The 17,035-nt window shown below is 32.4% G+C and overlaps 1 protein-coding gene across 5 annotated transcripts in view; it reads left to right on the forward strand.

The window, feature by feature from the left end:
• The window catches only part of LOC106466699 (protein KIAA0556-like), a 132,316-nt gene that overhangs the window by 43,348 nt on the left and 71,933 nt on the right, over positions 1–17,035 (forward strand). For all 5 annotated transcript variants that reach the window (XM_022394773.1, XM_022394771.1, XM_013926995.2 and 2 more), the window contains 2 exons: positions 3,086–3,331; positions 4,197–4,364. In XM_022394773.1, coding sequence (XP_022250481.1) covers positions 3,086–3,331; positions 4,197–4,364 — 414 coding nt within the window. The remainder of the gene's footprint in view (positions 1–3,085; positions 3,332–4,196; positions 4,365–17,035) is intronic.

The following is a 17,035-nucleotide window of genomic DNA, read 5'->3' on the forward strand; positions in this document are numbered from 1 at the left end:
TTAGAAGAGATATCTTGGTCACTCAGGGTGTTGGTTTAGTAGTAGGGTGTTTGTTCATTAAGATGGATCTTGATTTTCGTTTGTTTATTGTTTGATTTTTGTTTAAAATTACTGTGTTTTTAATAGATATACTATGGTTTTTTGAGTTGCAATGGTGGAAAACATGGGATGGTTTCCAACTTTTGAACCCTCAGCAAATTGTTTGTTCTATTATCTTTTCCTCAGATGATATTTTCCTTTATTAATTACATTGGACAGAAGACTTCTTGATATTTATGCACCTGATGTTTCACATACTGAATATTCAGAGTAGGCCTTAAAATTATATCAAGGTCAAGCCTTTCTATCTGTAAGTGTGAAAAAAAGATACCATCTGTTTTTTACCTGTTGTATTACCTGAATTGACTGATTTTGGTTCTTTGGAGGAAGAGAGTTTTTATGTCCTTTCAAAGTACTTTTTGTTATCTTGCAGGTATGAATCTTTTAGGAGTTCTCAGAAGAGATTGTTTATACTTGAAGATGAATCATGCTATTTGGATCCTGCTGTAACTACATTAACAAATTGAATTGTGCAATTGATCTGTTTTGTTCACCATGGTGTTCCTGAATTTTGTTTCATATCATTAAATTTGTCATTTGGCTATGTCTTTGGCATTTTAGTCATAGTACCCTTTAGAGGATATTCAGCAGGCCAGCATGTGGATGATTTCATGTGTGTTCTTAAAACTTTTGGTTACATCAATTTTCCTCTGATTGTGATTATTTAAGTGAGACATTATCTCTAGTAACTGATTTATTCTCTTTTACCCATTTGGTTAACACTTGGTTATTGCTGTAAGAGTGGTCAGGCCATGACCACATTGCAATTTCTATGGGGGTCTGTGGGCATGCACCCCCCAGAAAAGTTCTGAAAATTTAATGTTATGAGATTGAATTTTGAGCCATTTTAACTACAAGTACTGCATGCACACAACATAATGTATTAAATTAAAAAAAGCAAGTTGTAGCTATACATGCCATGAAAAAGTGGTCAGGCCATGGCCTTGCTGGTCTTACAGCTTCCTACGGCCCTGTGGGTCCACACCTTACATAGAGCTGGACAAATTAATCGAATAACCTATAAGTAACAATTATCAGTGTCACAAAAATAATCAACTAATTGAAATTAGAATTTCCAGTTATTACTGATTTTAAATATTCCCACAGTTGATTAATTGAAATTTTGACTAAATCAACTATTTGTTGTTATGCACAAAGCTGTATAATTGGGAAGTGGATGCCTCGTGATTTTAGGTTCATGTGTTTGAATACTAATGCTACTAAACTCTTCTACATTGTGTTATGTTTATAATTCATAATTGAGTAACTGTATTATTTAATGTTGTAATAAAAGGTGCAGATCTAGGGAGCCCCCCTCCCATTAATTTGTTTCAGAAGTTAATAAAAAAAAACAGCCAGATGTCATTAAATTACCATATAGTACCAAACAAATTAGATAATAATGTTTTTATTTGATTGATTTATTAATTACCACAAAGCTTTTTTGAGGTTTTTCTTAAATAAACACAGCTGGAGTGTACAGCAATCCAATTAAGGCCTCAGCCAGTAACTGGTTATTCCTTAACTAACACAATAATATAAATGCCAATTAAATGTTGCATGATAAATTCTCCTGTTTTGGCTTTTTCCATACACTAACATATATTCTAAATAGTAATACTACAACTGTAGTTCAAAGTCATGACAAAAGCTCCAATAGATGGTGCTCCAGTAGATGGCAATTAAGCTCTAAAAAGTTTTCAAGTTTGTAAGAAGAAAGTATGTTGGTTCTGGTCTTGTGTCTTTCCTGGGACGGGGTACACTGGCCCTCAGGGGTGGGGCCATCGGCTGTCTGGATCTGCTGCTAACATACACTTTAGAGATTTGTTTAAGTGAAAATTATAACATAGACTTGTTACAGAATCAATTTTTCATTGTTTAGAAGTTTGAATTCTAGCAAGAAAGATGTTTTACATATTGTTGAATTTTTAAAATAAATAAAAATGCAAGTGATATGAGTGTTTAAGTAATGGCCTTTTAAATATAATTTGAAAGCAGGCATAGATATACAGGTATGGTTTTAGTGTAAAATTATTCAAGTTATAAGGACTAAAAGTTAAGATTTGGGAAATATCGTGTGTCACATGACAACAAAACTGAAGTTCAAGATTTTTTTTTTAAGGGTTTCTTTTGAAATAAAGGAATTAAAACTTAGATAATATAAAACTTTGGATTATAACGTACATTAGAATACTGGTTTTATTGACATACGTTGATAGTAAAGTTGCGGGATTAAATGTTGAAAATAACACAGTAAAACTTCTTGGCATGTATAGAAAAGGGTACCTGTAAGCTTAGGGTTAAATGGTGTCTAGGGCTATGAGGTACCTTGCTGATAAGAATGCTTTTTTTTCTGAGTGTCTTCAGTTGGTCCACTGTATTAAGAGACTGGTCCATTCCACTTAATTCTCCAATGAATCCAGTCCATTGACAGTTACTCTGATTATACTTAAGTTCTGCTTGATTAACAGTCCAGTTTTTTAGTGAAGCAGTGGCTCGTATGATTCTCTCTAGTTCCCTCCTCCATCTCATGGTGGGAATTCTGGGTTTTAAAATGTTATAGGTAACTCTAAATGTTTTGAATTGTACACTTCTAGAATCAAAATGGATTTCAGATAGGTACTTTTTTCTGAAATACATTCTCATCTTCCTCCCCAAAACTGAGAGATATGTGGTTTTCCATCGAGGCTGCAACTACAAAATTTAGATTATAGCAGGAAAACAGAGTATGTATATGGCCTCCTGATGTAAGCACAATAAATCACATGAAAGAAGGGAGAGTGTAGAACTCTGGGTAAGCCCAAACACAGGATATAAATGAACTATTAATTAGTTTTTAGTGGGATAAAAAACAATTAGTAACTAATTAATAATTAAGAGCTTAGGCTACTAACCATGACAGTGATTGAAATCTGATTTCTACAATCTTGCTACAAGAACATGTTTTTTAATGTTAATAAACATTACAAATTTGTCATCTCTACAGGGATTAATGAGTCAAGAATCATCTTCAAAAGTGGCCTCAGAATATAAATCTTCAGAAGGAAATGTTATAAACATTGACCTGGAGCTGCTAAGTAACTGGGGGCATCCAGACAGGATTGGCTTAACTGAAGTCCAGTTATACGACTCATCAGGAAAACTGTTAGATGTTAAACCAATGGATGTTAGTGTGGAGGGAAGTGGAAGTGTAGTTGGGGAAGTAGGAAATCTGGTGAATGGAAAGACCAAAGTAAGTTGGGCTACACTGACCATAGAAAACAATGTTCTGATATTTTCTCACTCGACATAGTAAGAGTAGTGTTATGCACCTGTTTTATTCTCAGTTATCAGTGATACATCAATTTAAATGATCAAATTTTAAGCCATATTCATGTCAATTCCTTGGTCGTAAACGAACCTCGTCATAAATATAATGATTAAATGGCACCTGTGCATGTATAAAATATTAAAAAATGCACCTACACCACATATTTGTATACAATAAAATAAATTTTATTGAATTTGGACACGTTCTTACACAGAGAGCTGTTGAAACATGTAGTTTTCTTCTTTTTATTTAGGGTTGATCCCTATTTTGACAAACTTTATTTTATTGTGTGACAATTAATGTTGGATGTGTACTTTTTAATATTTTAAATCTTATCATTTTAACTTATTGTCCCAAGACTAGGTAAAGTAATTGTGTAAAAGAAATGATATCTTGTATTAGTAATTATTCTTTGTATATCTTCTGACTTGATTCTTAAACTTTTATTTTAAATGTTTTAGCTCATATATATTAATTTGCTCAGAATTGTGTTTTGTGCACGACATAAAACTAAAATAGTTTAGTTACATTTATTACAATTTTAAGTAGTTTGGCTCGTACGTGTTACTTAAAAAATGATAAAGATGTTAAAATATTTTGGTGCTTCATATTTATGACTTGTGATATTGTGTACTGAAGTAACAGTGTTTTTGTTTTTAAAGGTTATAATCAACATAATGTTATTTTTACTCTTGTAGGTTATCAAAAAATATAAACCATTTTTATTTTATTAATTTGTTATTTAACATACTTTTTAATAAATTTGGTTATGTATTTTGATTTTTAGACAGTCAAAGAGCGGCATATGTGGAGCTGTTCCTTTCAAGAAGGAAAAACTGTCACTATTAGATTCAGTCTTCCATCCATCAGTGCATCAACACAGGGAACCTTAGATTCATATTCTAATTGTAAAATTTCTGCTATCAAGATATGGAATTTCAACCATAGTATAAAGGTGGGAAGTTGAATGTTTGTGTTAAGGAGTAATACAAATGCCTTTTCTAGGTATGCCTCAACTCTTACCTCTTAAAACGCAATCCAAAAACATAAGTACAAAACTCTTAATGGAACTACAAAAAATATTTTCTTAATTTCTGGCTCTGCTAAAAATTAAGATATATTTTTCTGCATATGTCATTTAAAAGTAAACCATAAAGAAAATAAACAAACATAACAAGTAATTAAAAATTAAGATATATTTTTCTGCATATGTCATTTAAAAGTAAACCATAAGGAAAATAAACAAACATAACAAGTAATTAAAAATTAAGATATATTTTTCTGCACATATCATTTAAAAGTAAACCATAAGGAAAATAAACAAACATAACAAGTAATTAAAAATTAAGATATATTTTTCTGCATATGTCATTTAAAAGTAAACCATAAGGAAAATAAACAAACATAACAAGTAATTAAAAATTAAGATATATTTTTCTGCACATATCATTTAAAAGTAAACCATAAGGAAAATAAACAAACATAACAAGTAATTAAAATTTAAGTTTTATTTTTCTGCATATGTCATTTAAAAGTAAACCATAAGGAAAATAAATAAACATAACAAGTGATTAAAATATGTAAGTAAAATATCATGCATGTACTGAACTTGTACATTATTTTTTTTTACCTTTCTAAGAATTTTACCTCTCAACTTTACCTTCTTCCTCAACTTTTTGGCATTTGTTATCTTTTACATAGAATAATTTGATGTGCTTTATCATTTCTTATATGTTCTGTTAATAAAATCTCTGATTCAATCACCAACAGCCATGTACTACTACATTTCTCTGGTATTTTCTGACTTGTATGATCACATTTCTTCTTGATACTTCCTTGAATGCGCTTATACCCTGGTAATACAATTTTCTTTTTTATATATTTACATCAAAGTTATCCCTTCTGCTTTAAAGTGTTACATCATTTTCTTCTATATTTGACTAAACACTGAAGATCTTTAGACTTCTTCGTCTGTTTTCAAGGGACTTATACTAGGGTATGTCTGAACTGCTGTGACAGATCACATCTCCCTCCAATGAACTAGCTGTCACACAAAAAGTATTGACCATTGATGTTGTACCCAGGCACGTAGTTTGTTTGAAGGTTATTTTTCAAAGACTAGTGCTACTTCTCAAGAAGTGTCAGACATCCCTGTGATTCTTCCTTTCCAACCTCCATTTTGGTGTGGGCATTGTAGATTAGAGTTATTGTTAAGGTATCACATTTAATTTAACATTCTGGAATTGAACTGTAAATAAAAGAGAGAATTATTAACTCTTCCAACACAGGGTCGGTCGATTTGATTTATGTCAACTTTAAACGAGTACAGAAGGTCACGTGACTCGGGCTACTTAGGATGAACAAATATAGTTTCAGGTTACAATCTGAAGTCATACTAGAAAGAAAAGAAGGTTAATTTAGGTTTATTTCGATTTTTTTTTGGTGGTTACGAGGTCAGTCAAATTGAACGATCCAGTTTTGAGATTAGGGTAGAGAAATTAACATATAAACTATAAGGATTTAGTGAAAAAAACTTTGAAATGCATTTAGGACATTTTAGGGATTACATAAAGGAAATCTGAGATTTTTGAGATAACGAAAAGTATTTTTAATTTTAACAAGAAAATTACTTTGCACACGGACTACTCAAAACAAATATTCAATATATTCATGGACAAAACTTTATTTTATTTTAGTAAAAGTACTTCACTAAGAAATATGACTTTTTGTATGTGAAAGACTTGTAATATTAACTGAAAGACTGCCAAATTTCGTGAAGATATACCCAATATATAGAGAGTTATAAATATTAAATCTAGTTTCGTAACATTATACATCTATTTATAATTAAATTTTACTGTTTTATTGCCAATTGAACTGTGTCTAACTGCTATTTGTGCCATTATAAGTTGTAAATCACTCGAGGAACGTGCAGCTCACGTTACGCTATCGAATTACATTACCAAGCTGCTCGCATGCCTGCTTCGTGAACAATTTTAATTATATTATTATTACTTATTTTACCTATTCTAGTCTTAAATAACTGAAAAAGATCCACACTTTTAATTTTAGTTATTTTATAATAATAATAAATAAAGAATAAATATGAAAAACAAGAAATAAAGTACTTACCCAATCTTTGTTTTTTTCTTGCCCTCGATTGTCGAGAAGAGTTAAGCCTGATTTTTTTAGCGATTATGGTAAAGCACTTAACAATTTTTATTTACTTAAATAATACATCAAAGAATATAGACTAATAACGTGCAAAAGTAGACAAATTCACTTACTTCTAAAAACTTTTCTGGCTTTCTAACAATGCCACAAAAGCCGTTACAAATTCATCAAAGCCAGTCGTTAACTTTCCCACGGAAATAAATTACAACTCCCAGTGACATTGATGGTTATCTGTTAAAAACACAATATTATACAAAACGCCATTTGATACATGAAAACCTTGACTTTCTATTGGTTATAAACAATATATAATGAAACGTAAGAGAGAACTATCAACCAATTGTGAAAGGGAGGATGTGACAGGTGGGTGTGGCAGGAGGGGTCTGATTTTCTCTTTGATAGCTCTGTAGAAAACAAAACTGAAGCCCATAAAAATTATGGACTGTTTAAGCAATAACGATTTTATAGAGTGCATTTCACGTTTAATTTAGTACATTTTCGAGGGGTGATGGATTAAATAGGGATGATGACATAATTAGACAAAATTTGTCATGCGTGTTACACTAGTGGAAAAATCAGGATTTTTTATATATTTCCATTTAGAATTAAGAACTTAAAACTTGTATACTATTAAAATATGGATTAAGACTTTATGCTATTCTAATTGGTACAACATAAACAAAAGATAGTTTAATAAAATTTTGGATGTAATGCACTAAAACCCTGTGTCATGCGCAGTAAAAGGTACTCCGTGCCGAAAGAGTTTTAAACAGTTGGTCGCAAAGCTGGTTATGAAACTGAGTAAAAATAAGCAACCATGAGATCATTTGAAACGGAACCACAATTATTTCTTGCTGTCCATAAAGTGACAGTTTGTTTTGTTTTTGGATTTCGCGCAAACCTACTCGAGGGCTAATCTGCGCTAGTTGTCCTAATTTAGCAGTGATTAACCAGAGGGAAGAAAGCTAGTCAACGCCACCCACCGTTACGTCTTGGGCTACTCTTTTACCAGCGAATAGTGGGATTGACTGTTACATTATAATGTCCACTCGGTTGAAAGGGCAAGTATGTTCAGTAACGGGGATTCGAACCCGCGACCCTCAGATTGCTAGTCGAGAACCATGCCAAGTTTAAACTGATAGACAAACTGTGGATCGGTATATACAATTTTCTAGAATTTTCTAATACAAAGTCAAAAAGAGTCAACCGTTCAGGATAAACGCTATACAAAAATTGAGAACTTTCACCAAAACCGTACAAATTGCTATTTGTTGACATCATCAGACTCCAGATCTTGGTGTAAATGTGGTCGCGTAACAATTTTTTTTTTTGCTCATGTTGTTGGTTGTTGTTAAGCGCAAAGCTACACAAAGGGCTTTCTGTGCTCTGTACACCACGGGTGTCGTAACCCGGGCTCTAGCGGTAAATGTCCGCAGACGTACTACTGTGCCACTCGTGGGGGGGGGGGGGGGCTTATGTTTTCAATTTCAAACTTATCACACCCATAAAGAGCATTGGTTAAATCTATCCAACAATGCAGAAAATACAGGACGTCTAGCTGTCTGAGGTAACAATATATTTTTTGAATACGGACTCTTAGTTTTGTTATCTAAATAACAAGACTTATTTGTTTTCCCAATTCATCAAAACACAATATTCACGTTTTTTCTTTGTTTTTTTAAGTTAGTTTGTTTTTAAAGAGCAATGTGATTTTTGTTATTTATTTGTTTTCGATTCTCGTGAAACAAAGTTGAAACGCATTAAATATGTATGGAAAATACGTATATATATATAATAAATGGTAATTTAAATCATGTTTCTTCTACATGCTAAGGAAGCTTGTTTACTATATCTGAAGACAGAAAAATAAGTAGCCATATTTGAATACAAATCGCAAGTTTATTGCTAGAGAATATTAGTACAAAAACACTCTTAATCGTACTAAGTTTTTTTACTTAACTGTAAAGGATGTTGAAATTTTGTTCTTCAATTTTCTTCAGAGTAATAAACTTAATGTAAAAGATAGCTTTGAGAATTCAAGCGCCCTTGATAATGTTTCTATTTTTCATGGCTAAAAATTAATTTTAGAATATTTTCCTAGGCTAATTAAAGCGCCCTTGATAATGTTTCTATTTTTCATGCTCTAAGGCTAAGAAAATATTCTAAAATTAATCTTTAGCTATGAAAATAGAAATATTATCAGGGGCGCTTAAATTAGCCTATGAAAATATTCTAAAATTAATCTTTAGCCATGAGAATAGAAACATTATCAAGGGCGTTTAAATTAGCCTATGAAAATATTCTAAAATTAATCTTTAGCCATGAGAATAGAAACATTATCAAGGGCGTTTAAATTAGCCTAGGAAAATATTCTAAAATTAATCTTTAGTCATGAAAATAGAAACATTATCAAGGGCGCTTTGAATTAGCCTAGGAAAATATTCTAAAATTAATTTTTAGCCATGAAAATAGAAACATTATCAAGGGCGCTTGAATTAGGCTAAGAAAATATTCTAGAATTAATCTTTAGCTATGAAAATAGAAATATTATTCTTGTGACCTTAACTCACTCTCTAAACTTTTGTGTTACTGTCAGTTACTCTAATCTCAAATGTTGCTTGTAGTTCTAACAGATTGAAAGATATTTATTTCGAGCTCCAAGGCTATACTTTGTAAAACCAAAACCACTATCTATTTACCACTAGGAAATAAAGGAAAACACAAAAAGCTAAGGTATTTATTATTGTACACTTTTAAATTACGGATAAAACAAGATTCGTGCAGAACCCATTGTTTTTATAAAAAGAACAGATAACTGGAGATCAGAAACGAACTTACGTAAGTATTATGAGAGATATCCTTCCAAAAGTCCAATTTGGGTACATTCAAAATACTAAAGACCCTGTAGCTTCTTGCATGTTTGTAGTTGCAAATTTTAACTTTAGTTTCCTGTATTTTCCATTTTGCATGATTTTTAGACTTCTTTATATATATATAACGTATTAAACTTTTAAAAGACTGTATACATACATATACAAATTTAAGTTACGGACAACAAGGGACACTTAGGTCCATCTAGGCCGTCACATCCACTTTATTAAACTACACAATAAAGATAAAACTACGAAATTAGCCCCTATCATTCATGTACTTATCAAGCTTTCTCAATATCCGAAGATATTGGTATCCACTTGAAATTCTGAAAAGACCCCCTTAGGGGTAAGACAAAGTGCAGTCACCGGATCACAAGTAGTAGGCTCTCCTACTATACGCCACTGTAAGGAACTTGTAAGAATTGAGTCTTTGCAGACTAGGATTTACTGTAGAGCAGCTCTTACGTTTAAACTGTTTAAACAATTAAACTATTAATATGTATATCTATTTAAAAAAATTAAAAACAGCCCTTATCATTCATATACTTATCAAGCTTTCTATTGAACAACATCCGAAGGCAACCCATTTCAAAAGCCAACCACCTTGTTAGAAAAGTAAAACTGTCTTAGCTGAAGGTGACTCCTACCCTGTCAAAATTTATATCTGTGTCCCTAGTCCTACTATTCTCACTGTTAAGTATGAAAAAAAGATGATGTATCAACACTATCAATTCTTTTAACAATTTTAAACACATCAGTCAAATCCTCTCTAACTCTCCATTTTCAAGAGAAAATAATTTTAGAGATTTTAACCAATCTTTTTCATTCCAAATATCATCCTAGTAGCTTTTCTCTGAACACTTTATAACAATTCAATGACTTTTCTAAAGCAAGACGCCCAAGACTGGACACAGTATTTGAAAAGTGGCCAAACTAACGACCTATACAATTTAAAAGACTGGTCAACCAGTAAGGTCATTCCGTTCAAAATTATAATAATAATAATTCGAATTGTGAAATCCCCGCATGCATTATATTGCATTTATTATAATAAAAACCATCTGCCATTTATTCGCCCAACTCCCCAATGAGCTATATTCCATTGTAAAGCAGTATTATAATCCTCACAGCCAGCAATACCTAATACTTTAACGCTATAAGCAAATTTAAACAACCTATTGATCACTCCCTCAATCTATGTCATTGATGTAGATCAAGAGGAGCAAAGGATTTAATACTGAGCTCTGAGTTACCTCACTTGTGACATAAATTCAGTCTGACTGAACCCCATTCAGCCACTCTTCTATCCAATTTGCTAACTTATCCCCCACACCTATAGATATCATTTTTACAAGCCTTTTATGTGGCACCTTGTCAAATGCTTTCTTAAAATCCAGATACACCAAATCCACACCCGTACCTAAACACTATATTCTTCAAAGAATGTCAAAGGATTAGCAAGGCAAGATTTTCCCCTAGTGAAACCAGGCTGACTATCCAACAAAATTTGAAACTTTGTTAAATGACTTTGCAAAGCATCTTTTATCAGACGTCTTAAAAGCATTTCCTGTCACTTACGTAAGACGAATTTTTGAAACCTAATTTGATCAATGATCACTTGCACCCAGATGTTCCTCAACTTTCTACCCTATGAACTATTTCTATATCAGAAGTTAACAATAAATCTAAAATAGTATTGTTCTTAATAGGCTGCCTAACCAATTGGTGAAGAAAAACATCCTGAACAATTTCTAAAAACTTGTTTCCTTCGGGCTTTGAATTTAATATACCTCAATTTATATGTCTCAAATTAAAATCTCCCATAATTATAACCTCATTAACAGTTGAATTCTTTATCTTACTGTAGAGTTTATAATTAATTTCATCAGCTTCATCTGGTGGTCTTATAACCATTAACAGAAACCCATACAGATTCAACCTCATTGCTGTTAGTTTTGATATCATTAAATGGAACAGGACGTAACTCACTTTTTACTTATAAAAACCACTCCTTCCCTTCTTCTTAGTACACTATTCACATTAAATAACCAATAATCCTGTATTTCAAAGAAATTTCTATCATCAGAATTATTTACATTTAACCAGGTTTCGGGTATTCCCATTATATCCAAGTTCTCTTTTCCAACCAGTGCTCTAAAGACATTTATTATACTTCTACCATTTAAATAATAACAGTTTAGCTTACCATTAAATATATTTCTATAGTTTGTTCCTACACTATACCTTTATCTGCATCTTATTTTTTCTTCATTATTATAGCCCTTACCATTGCATAGTCCTAGTTTTAAAATGCTCTTAGAGTTCAGGTAATGATACATATTTCCAGAATTAGAGAATACTAATTATTTATAAAACACATACTACAAAGAATATAGAATAAAGATAAATTATTTATACAATACTTATGACCAGGACGAATAAAGACTAGTTACTTATACAATACATATTACCAGGACTAGAGAATAAAGACTAACTATTTGTACAATATATGTTACCAGGACTAGAGAATAAATACCAATTATCTATACAATATATATATTACCAGGACTAGAGAATAAATACTAATTATCTATACAATATATATTACCAGGACTAGAGAATAAATACTAATTATCTATACAATATATATTACCAGGACTAGAGAATAAAGACTAAGTATTTATACAATACTCATTATCAAGACGAATAAAGACTAGTTACTTATGCAATAGATATTACCAGGACTAGAGAATAAATACTAATTATCTATACAATACATATTACTAGGACTAGAGAATAAAGACTAATTATTTGTAAAATACATATTACCAGGACTAGAGAATAAAGACTAAGTATTTATACAATACTCATTATCAAGACGAATAAAGACTAGTTACTTATGCAATATATATTACCAGGACTAGAGAATAAATACTAATTATCTATACAATACATATTACTAGGACTAGAGAATAAAGACTAATTATTTGTAAAATACATATTACCAGGACTAGAGAATAAAGACTAACTATTTGTACAACACCTTCCTGGGATCAAGAATTTGAACATGTTTATAATGGAAGAATGCGTGTGCAAAATAGTGAGAGGAAGATTTAGATATTATAAATTTATTTTGTTTATATTCTATCATACTGATATATTATTCACCCAGAAACTAAGATGTTACTCTTTGTAAGTTCCTAATCAAGAAAGATATGTTATAAATTAATCATTTCCTACAGCGCGTGAAATTGTCTAACGATAACCAAGTTAAATCATTGAATAAGAAAATTTTGATGATATATCATTTTGGACCTTGTTTTCAGATAGTACTTTCTCTACAGGCAGTCCTATTAGTAGCCAATAAAATAGCGTGATTATAACTAAGTAAATATAAATTACGATAAGCTGATCGGATTAACGTCAACAAAAGACATTGCTTAATTATTGAACTTCGTTTTAGATAATAAGTTCCTTATAATGACTTCCTGCTTGGGGTGAGCCGATACCAAAGTAATGAGTTTTTGATAAATGTTTTTGTTTGTAATTCAGCATTATGTCAACAAGGGTGGATAGGTTGCTAAAATTACTTTAACAAGGGTGAATAGGTTGCTTAAATTATTTCAACAAGATTGGAGAGGTTGCCCAAATTACTTTAACAAGGGTGAATAGGTTGCTTAAATTATTTCAACAAGGGTGGATAGGTTGCTAAAATTACTTTAACAAGGGTGAATAGGTTACTTAAATTATTTCAACAAGGTTGGAGAGGTTGCTAAAATTACTTTAACAGGGGTGAATAGGTTGCTTAAATTATTTCAACAAGGTTGGATAGGTTGCTTAATTTTATTATTTTAGTGAAAATTATATGCAAATATTTTCCTTTTTTTTCGCTAAATTTAAATGAATAAAAACATAACAGATTTTCTTTATTTTTAGCGAATTATAAAGCTTGTTTTATCTAATTAATTGCTATTTGAAAATAATCAATTCTTGATAATATGCAATAAACACTGTATCGTTTAAGAGCGGAAAATGAAACATTATATAGCTAATCGACAAATAATTAAATAAAGTTTCTTATTTGAGTGATTGATTTTCGTCATATTATAAAGAGGTACCAAGATTAGAAATATACACGACTGGAACCTTTTGGGAATGCTAGCCTGTTAGAAACTTCGTCATAAACATTTATAAGCATATCTATTTAGATAGAAAGACGGTCATAACTGTCATTCATATCCTTGTAAATGTTATATTAACATTATACTAACACGAACTACCTTTACCTTTGTTCATAACACGCAACACAGATTAGAAACATCGCCTTGTTGTAATAGAAGAACATACTTTTGGGAATTACTAAGGGTCTTTTTCCTTTCGAAAATACCACACACAGACTGATTAAAGTCACATAGCCTCTTAGATAGTCTTAGCGAATAGTTCCCTCCTATGCCCCAGGGAAGTTGCAGGTTTTCCTATAACAGAAAATTAAAAGTTCCGCGTGGTACAAGAAGGAAAAAAAAACAATCTCTAACTCTAATATTACGTATTGTTAATGCCCATGTTCTCTTATCGTTAATCACCACGTTCTGTTTCTTTTGTTACTTTGTCTGCCTAATCCTTTCTATATGATATAGACACACGTACTGAGGAAGCAAACATGGAGAATCTCTCGTGACAAGAATGCAACACAAGCGGAAACCTTCCTCAGCTTCTTCTTCTTTATTCTGGTCGGTATTAAAAGAAAGACAAAAACCCAATAATTACGAGTTCTTTTGTCCGCTAACTAGTTTCGTTGCCTGTGGTTGTCAAGGCGTCAAGTTAGGCACTAAAGACTTGGAAGAGCCAATTTATACCCGCTGGTAAAATGAATATATAATTCATATCTTGGTCTTAATTTGTCTTGTCCATGTCTATTCAACTAGAAGGTTTATTATGAAAAAAAAAAAAAATACCGAGTTGAGAGGTAAATATAAAAACTCTCTTTTCAGTGATCTGTTCTTCGTAAATTCTGAAAGCTCCCTCTTCATTTCCGCAAAGCTTGTTTGTTTGTTTGTTTGGAATTTCACAGCAAAGCTACAGGACGGCTATCTGCGCTAGCCGTCCCTAATTTAGCAGTGTAAGACTAGAGGGAAGGCAGCTAGTCATCACCACCCACCGCCAACTCTTGGGCTACTCTTTTACCAACGAATAGTGGGATTGACCGTCACATTATAACGCCCCCACGGCTGAAAGGGCGAGCATGTTTGGTGTGACGGGGATTCGAACCCGCGAACCGCAGAGTGCGAGTCGAGTGCCCTAACCACCTGGCCATGCCGGGGCCCTCCGCAAAGCTAGGCGTTGAAACGATTGTTTTTTTTTGTTTTTGTTTTTGCATTTAATACATCAAGTGAATAAATGACTTTGTTATCCAGAATATGACAATGTATTTATAGTTGTAATTTTTCCAAAATGTTTTATCGTCAGTTATTAACTTATTTCTCTCGTAGGTTTGCTACAATTTTCTGTTCACTCGAAATGTATAGTTTTCACAAATAAAATATGAGGAACTCAAAGCGAAGACGTCTATTACTACATCCAATAATTTGTATTTCATTCATTTACTAGAATTAGAAAAAGTTGAAAGGACAAAAAGAAAAAAGCTCAATTTTTATAGTAGTTGAAGTATATATATCTGGAAATGTGAACGTTTATTTTTTTTTCTAACATACACTTTACTTAAACATTATACCTTTTGTGAGTTTGGGCTACCAGTGCTCTGCCCACCACGGGTATCGTTGTTTGTCCGCAGACATGCTTCTGTGCCACTGGTGGGGGTGGGAGGGGGGAGGGGAGAAATTAATGGTAAAAGTGCGAGAAAAGGCAACTTTGTGCACGTAATGAAGACAAAAGGCGAAATAATGAAAATTTTAGATTAAATGCTCAAATTTTAATTTATAGAAGTCCCATGCTCATAAATTCTAAATAAATTTGAAATGAAAACGCTTCTAAGATTGTGTTTAGGTAAGAGGCGTAATTAGTGTTTTGTCTGTTTCTACGCAAAAAAAAAAACTTCACGGTGGGCTTTCTGTGCTCTGTCCAACGCGGATATCGAACCCTGGCTTTTAGTGTTATAAGCCCTCACACTTACCACCTGGTGGCAGTATTTAGATATTTTAATTTGATTTTTTGTTTCTTTGTTCGTAGTTAAGCGCAAAGATACTCAATGGGCTACTTGGGCTCTGCCCACCACGGGTATCGAAACCCGGTTTCTAGCATTATAAGCCTGCAGACATGCTGCTGTGTCACTGACGGCATTTACTTTGATATTGCGTTAGGTAAGTAAGGCTATTCAAGAGTTTCATCTAACAATGTATATAGAGAAATCTTTCATTGAAATTACATTACTAATTAGATTAAATCGTTTTACAATTAGTTTGAAATCCTACTCTATCAAAGAAAATTAATTACAAATTTTACTTAAAAGATAAAGTACGTTTTGCTATGTGGGAACAATCCAAGCAGAGTCACCAATAGACTATTCTTTATATTTTAACGCAATTTTAACGTCAATTCATTATAACAAATAACTCAAGTTATCATAACTCCTAATGTGTATTAAATAAAATAAAAATGAAAAATAACTCTCAGGATTTTAGTTACTGACAGAAAAATTCAAGGTATCATGTATATATTTTTGTGGCCCCGGCATGGTCAGGTGGTTAGGTCGCTCGACTCGCAATTTCTGGGTCGCGGGTTCTAATCCCCGTCACACCAAACATGCTCGCCCTTTCAGCCGTGGGGGCGTTATAATGTGATGGTCAATCCCACTATTCGTTGGTAAAAAGAGTAGCCCAAGAGCTGGCGGTGGGTGGTGATGACTAGCTGCCTTCCCTCTAGTCTTACACTGCTAAATTATGGACGGCTAGCGCAGATAGCCCTCGTGTAGCTTTGCGCGAAATCCGTAACAAACAAACAAACATATATTTTTGGTTTTCGACAGCGTTTTTTCATTGGCAGTACACTAAACATTTACCAACAAACTAACCCTTTGGGTGTATGCAGTTTTTATATATATGTATAATAAAAGGGTATGGAAATTGTTTACAAAAATTGTGAATAGTCGCCGCGCTGCATTGGAGAATCTGTGCTGTATTTTAGAACCAGCTTCTGACAGTAGAGTAGTTAGTGAAACCATTGAATACGCAGGTTCATAATGGACACTTGCTATTGGTCAGATAATAAGGCGTTTACTTGAAAATATTTGGAAAAATGTACATCATAGAAGTGAAAGCAAGGAAATAAAAAGTTAATGGTTTGGGATACTGAGCGTTTTATGGTGTTTCTAACATCTAAAAGCTGTTACTTCGAAAACTATTAGTTAGAAATGAGCAATAACCTCTTAACTAGCCAATTATTCCATCTGTATGTAGTTGTAAAACTAAATGAAAGAGTGAATGGTGCGGTGTGACGCAGAAACGTGCACATCTTTCTTTCTGAGCATGTTCAGTGTAGCTATCTAGGCATGTTCTAGGTCATTGCCACAATGTTGCAAGGAAAGAAAACACCAGTCATTCAGTACGAACGAAGTACTTTCGAT

Source organism: Limulus polyphemus, unplaced genomic scaffold (assembly GCF_000517525.1).
Source record: "Limulus polyphemus unplaced genomic scaffold, Limulus_polyphemus-2.1.2 Scaffold2348, whole genome shotgun sequence".
NCBI classification, from domain to species: Eukaryota; Metazoa; Arthropoda; class Merostomata; order Xiphosura; family Limulidae; genus Limulus; species Limulus polyphemus.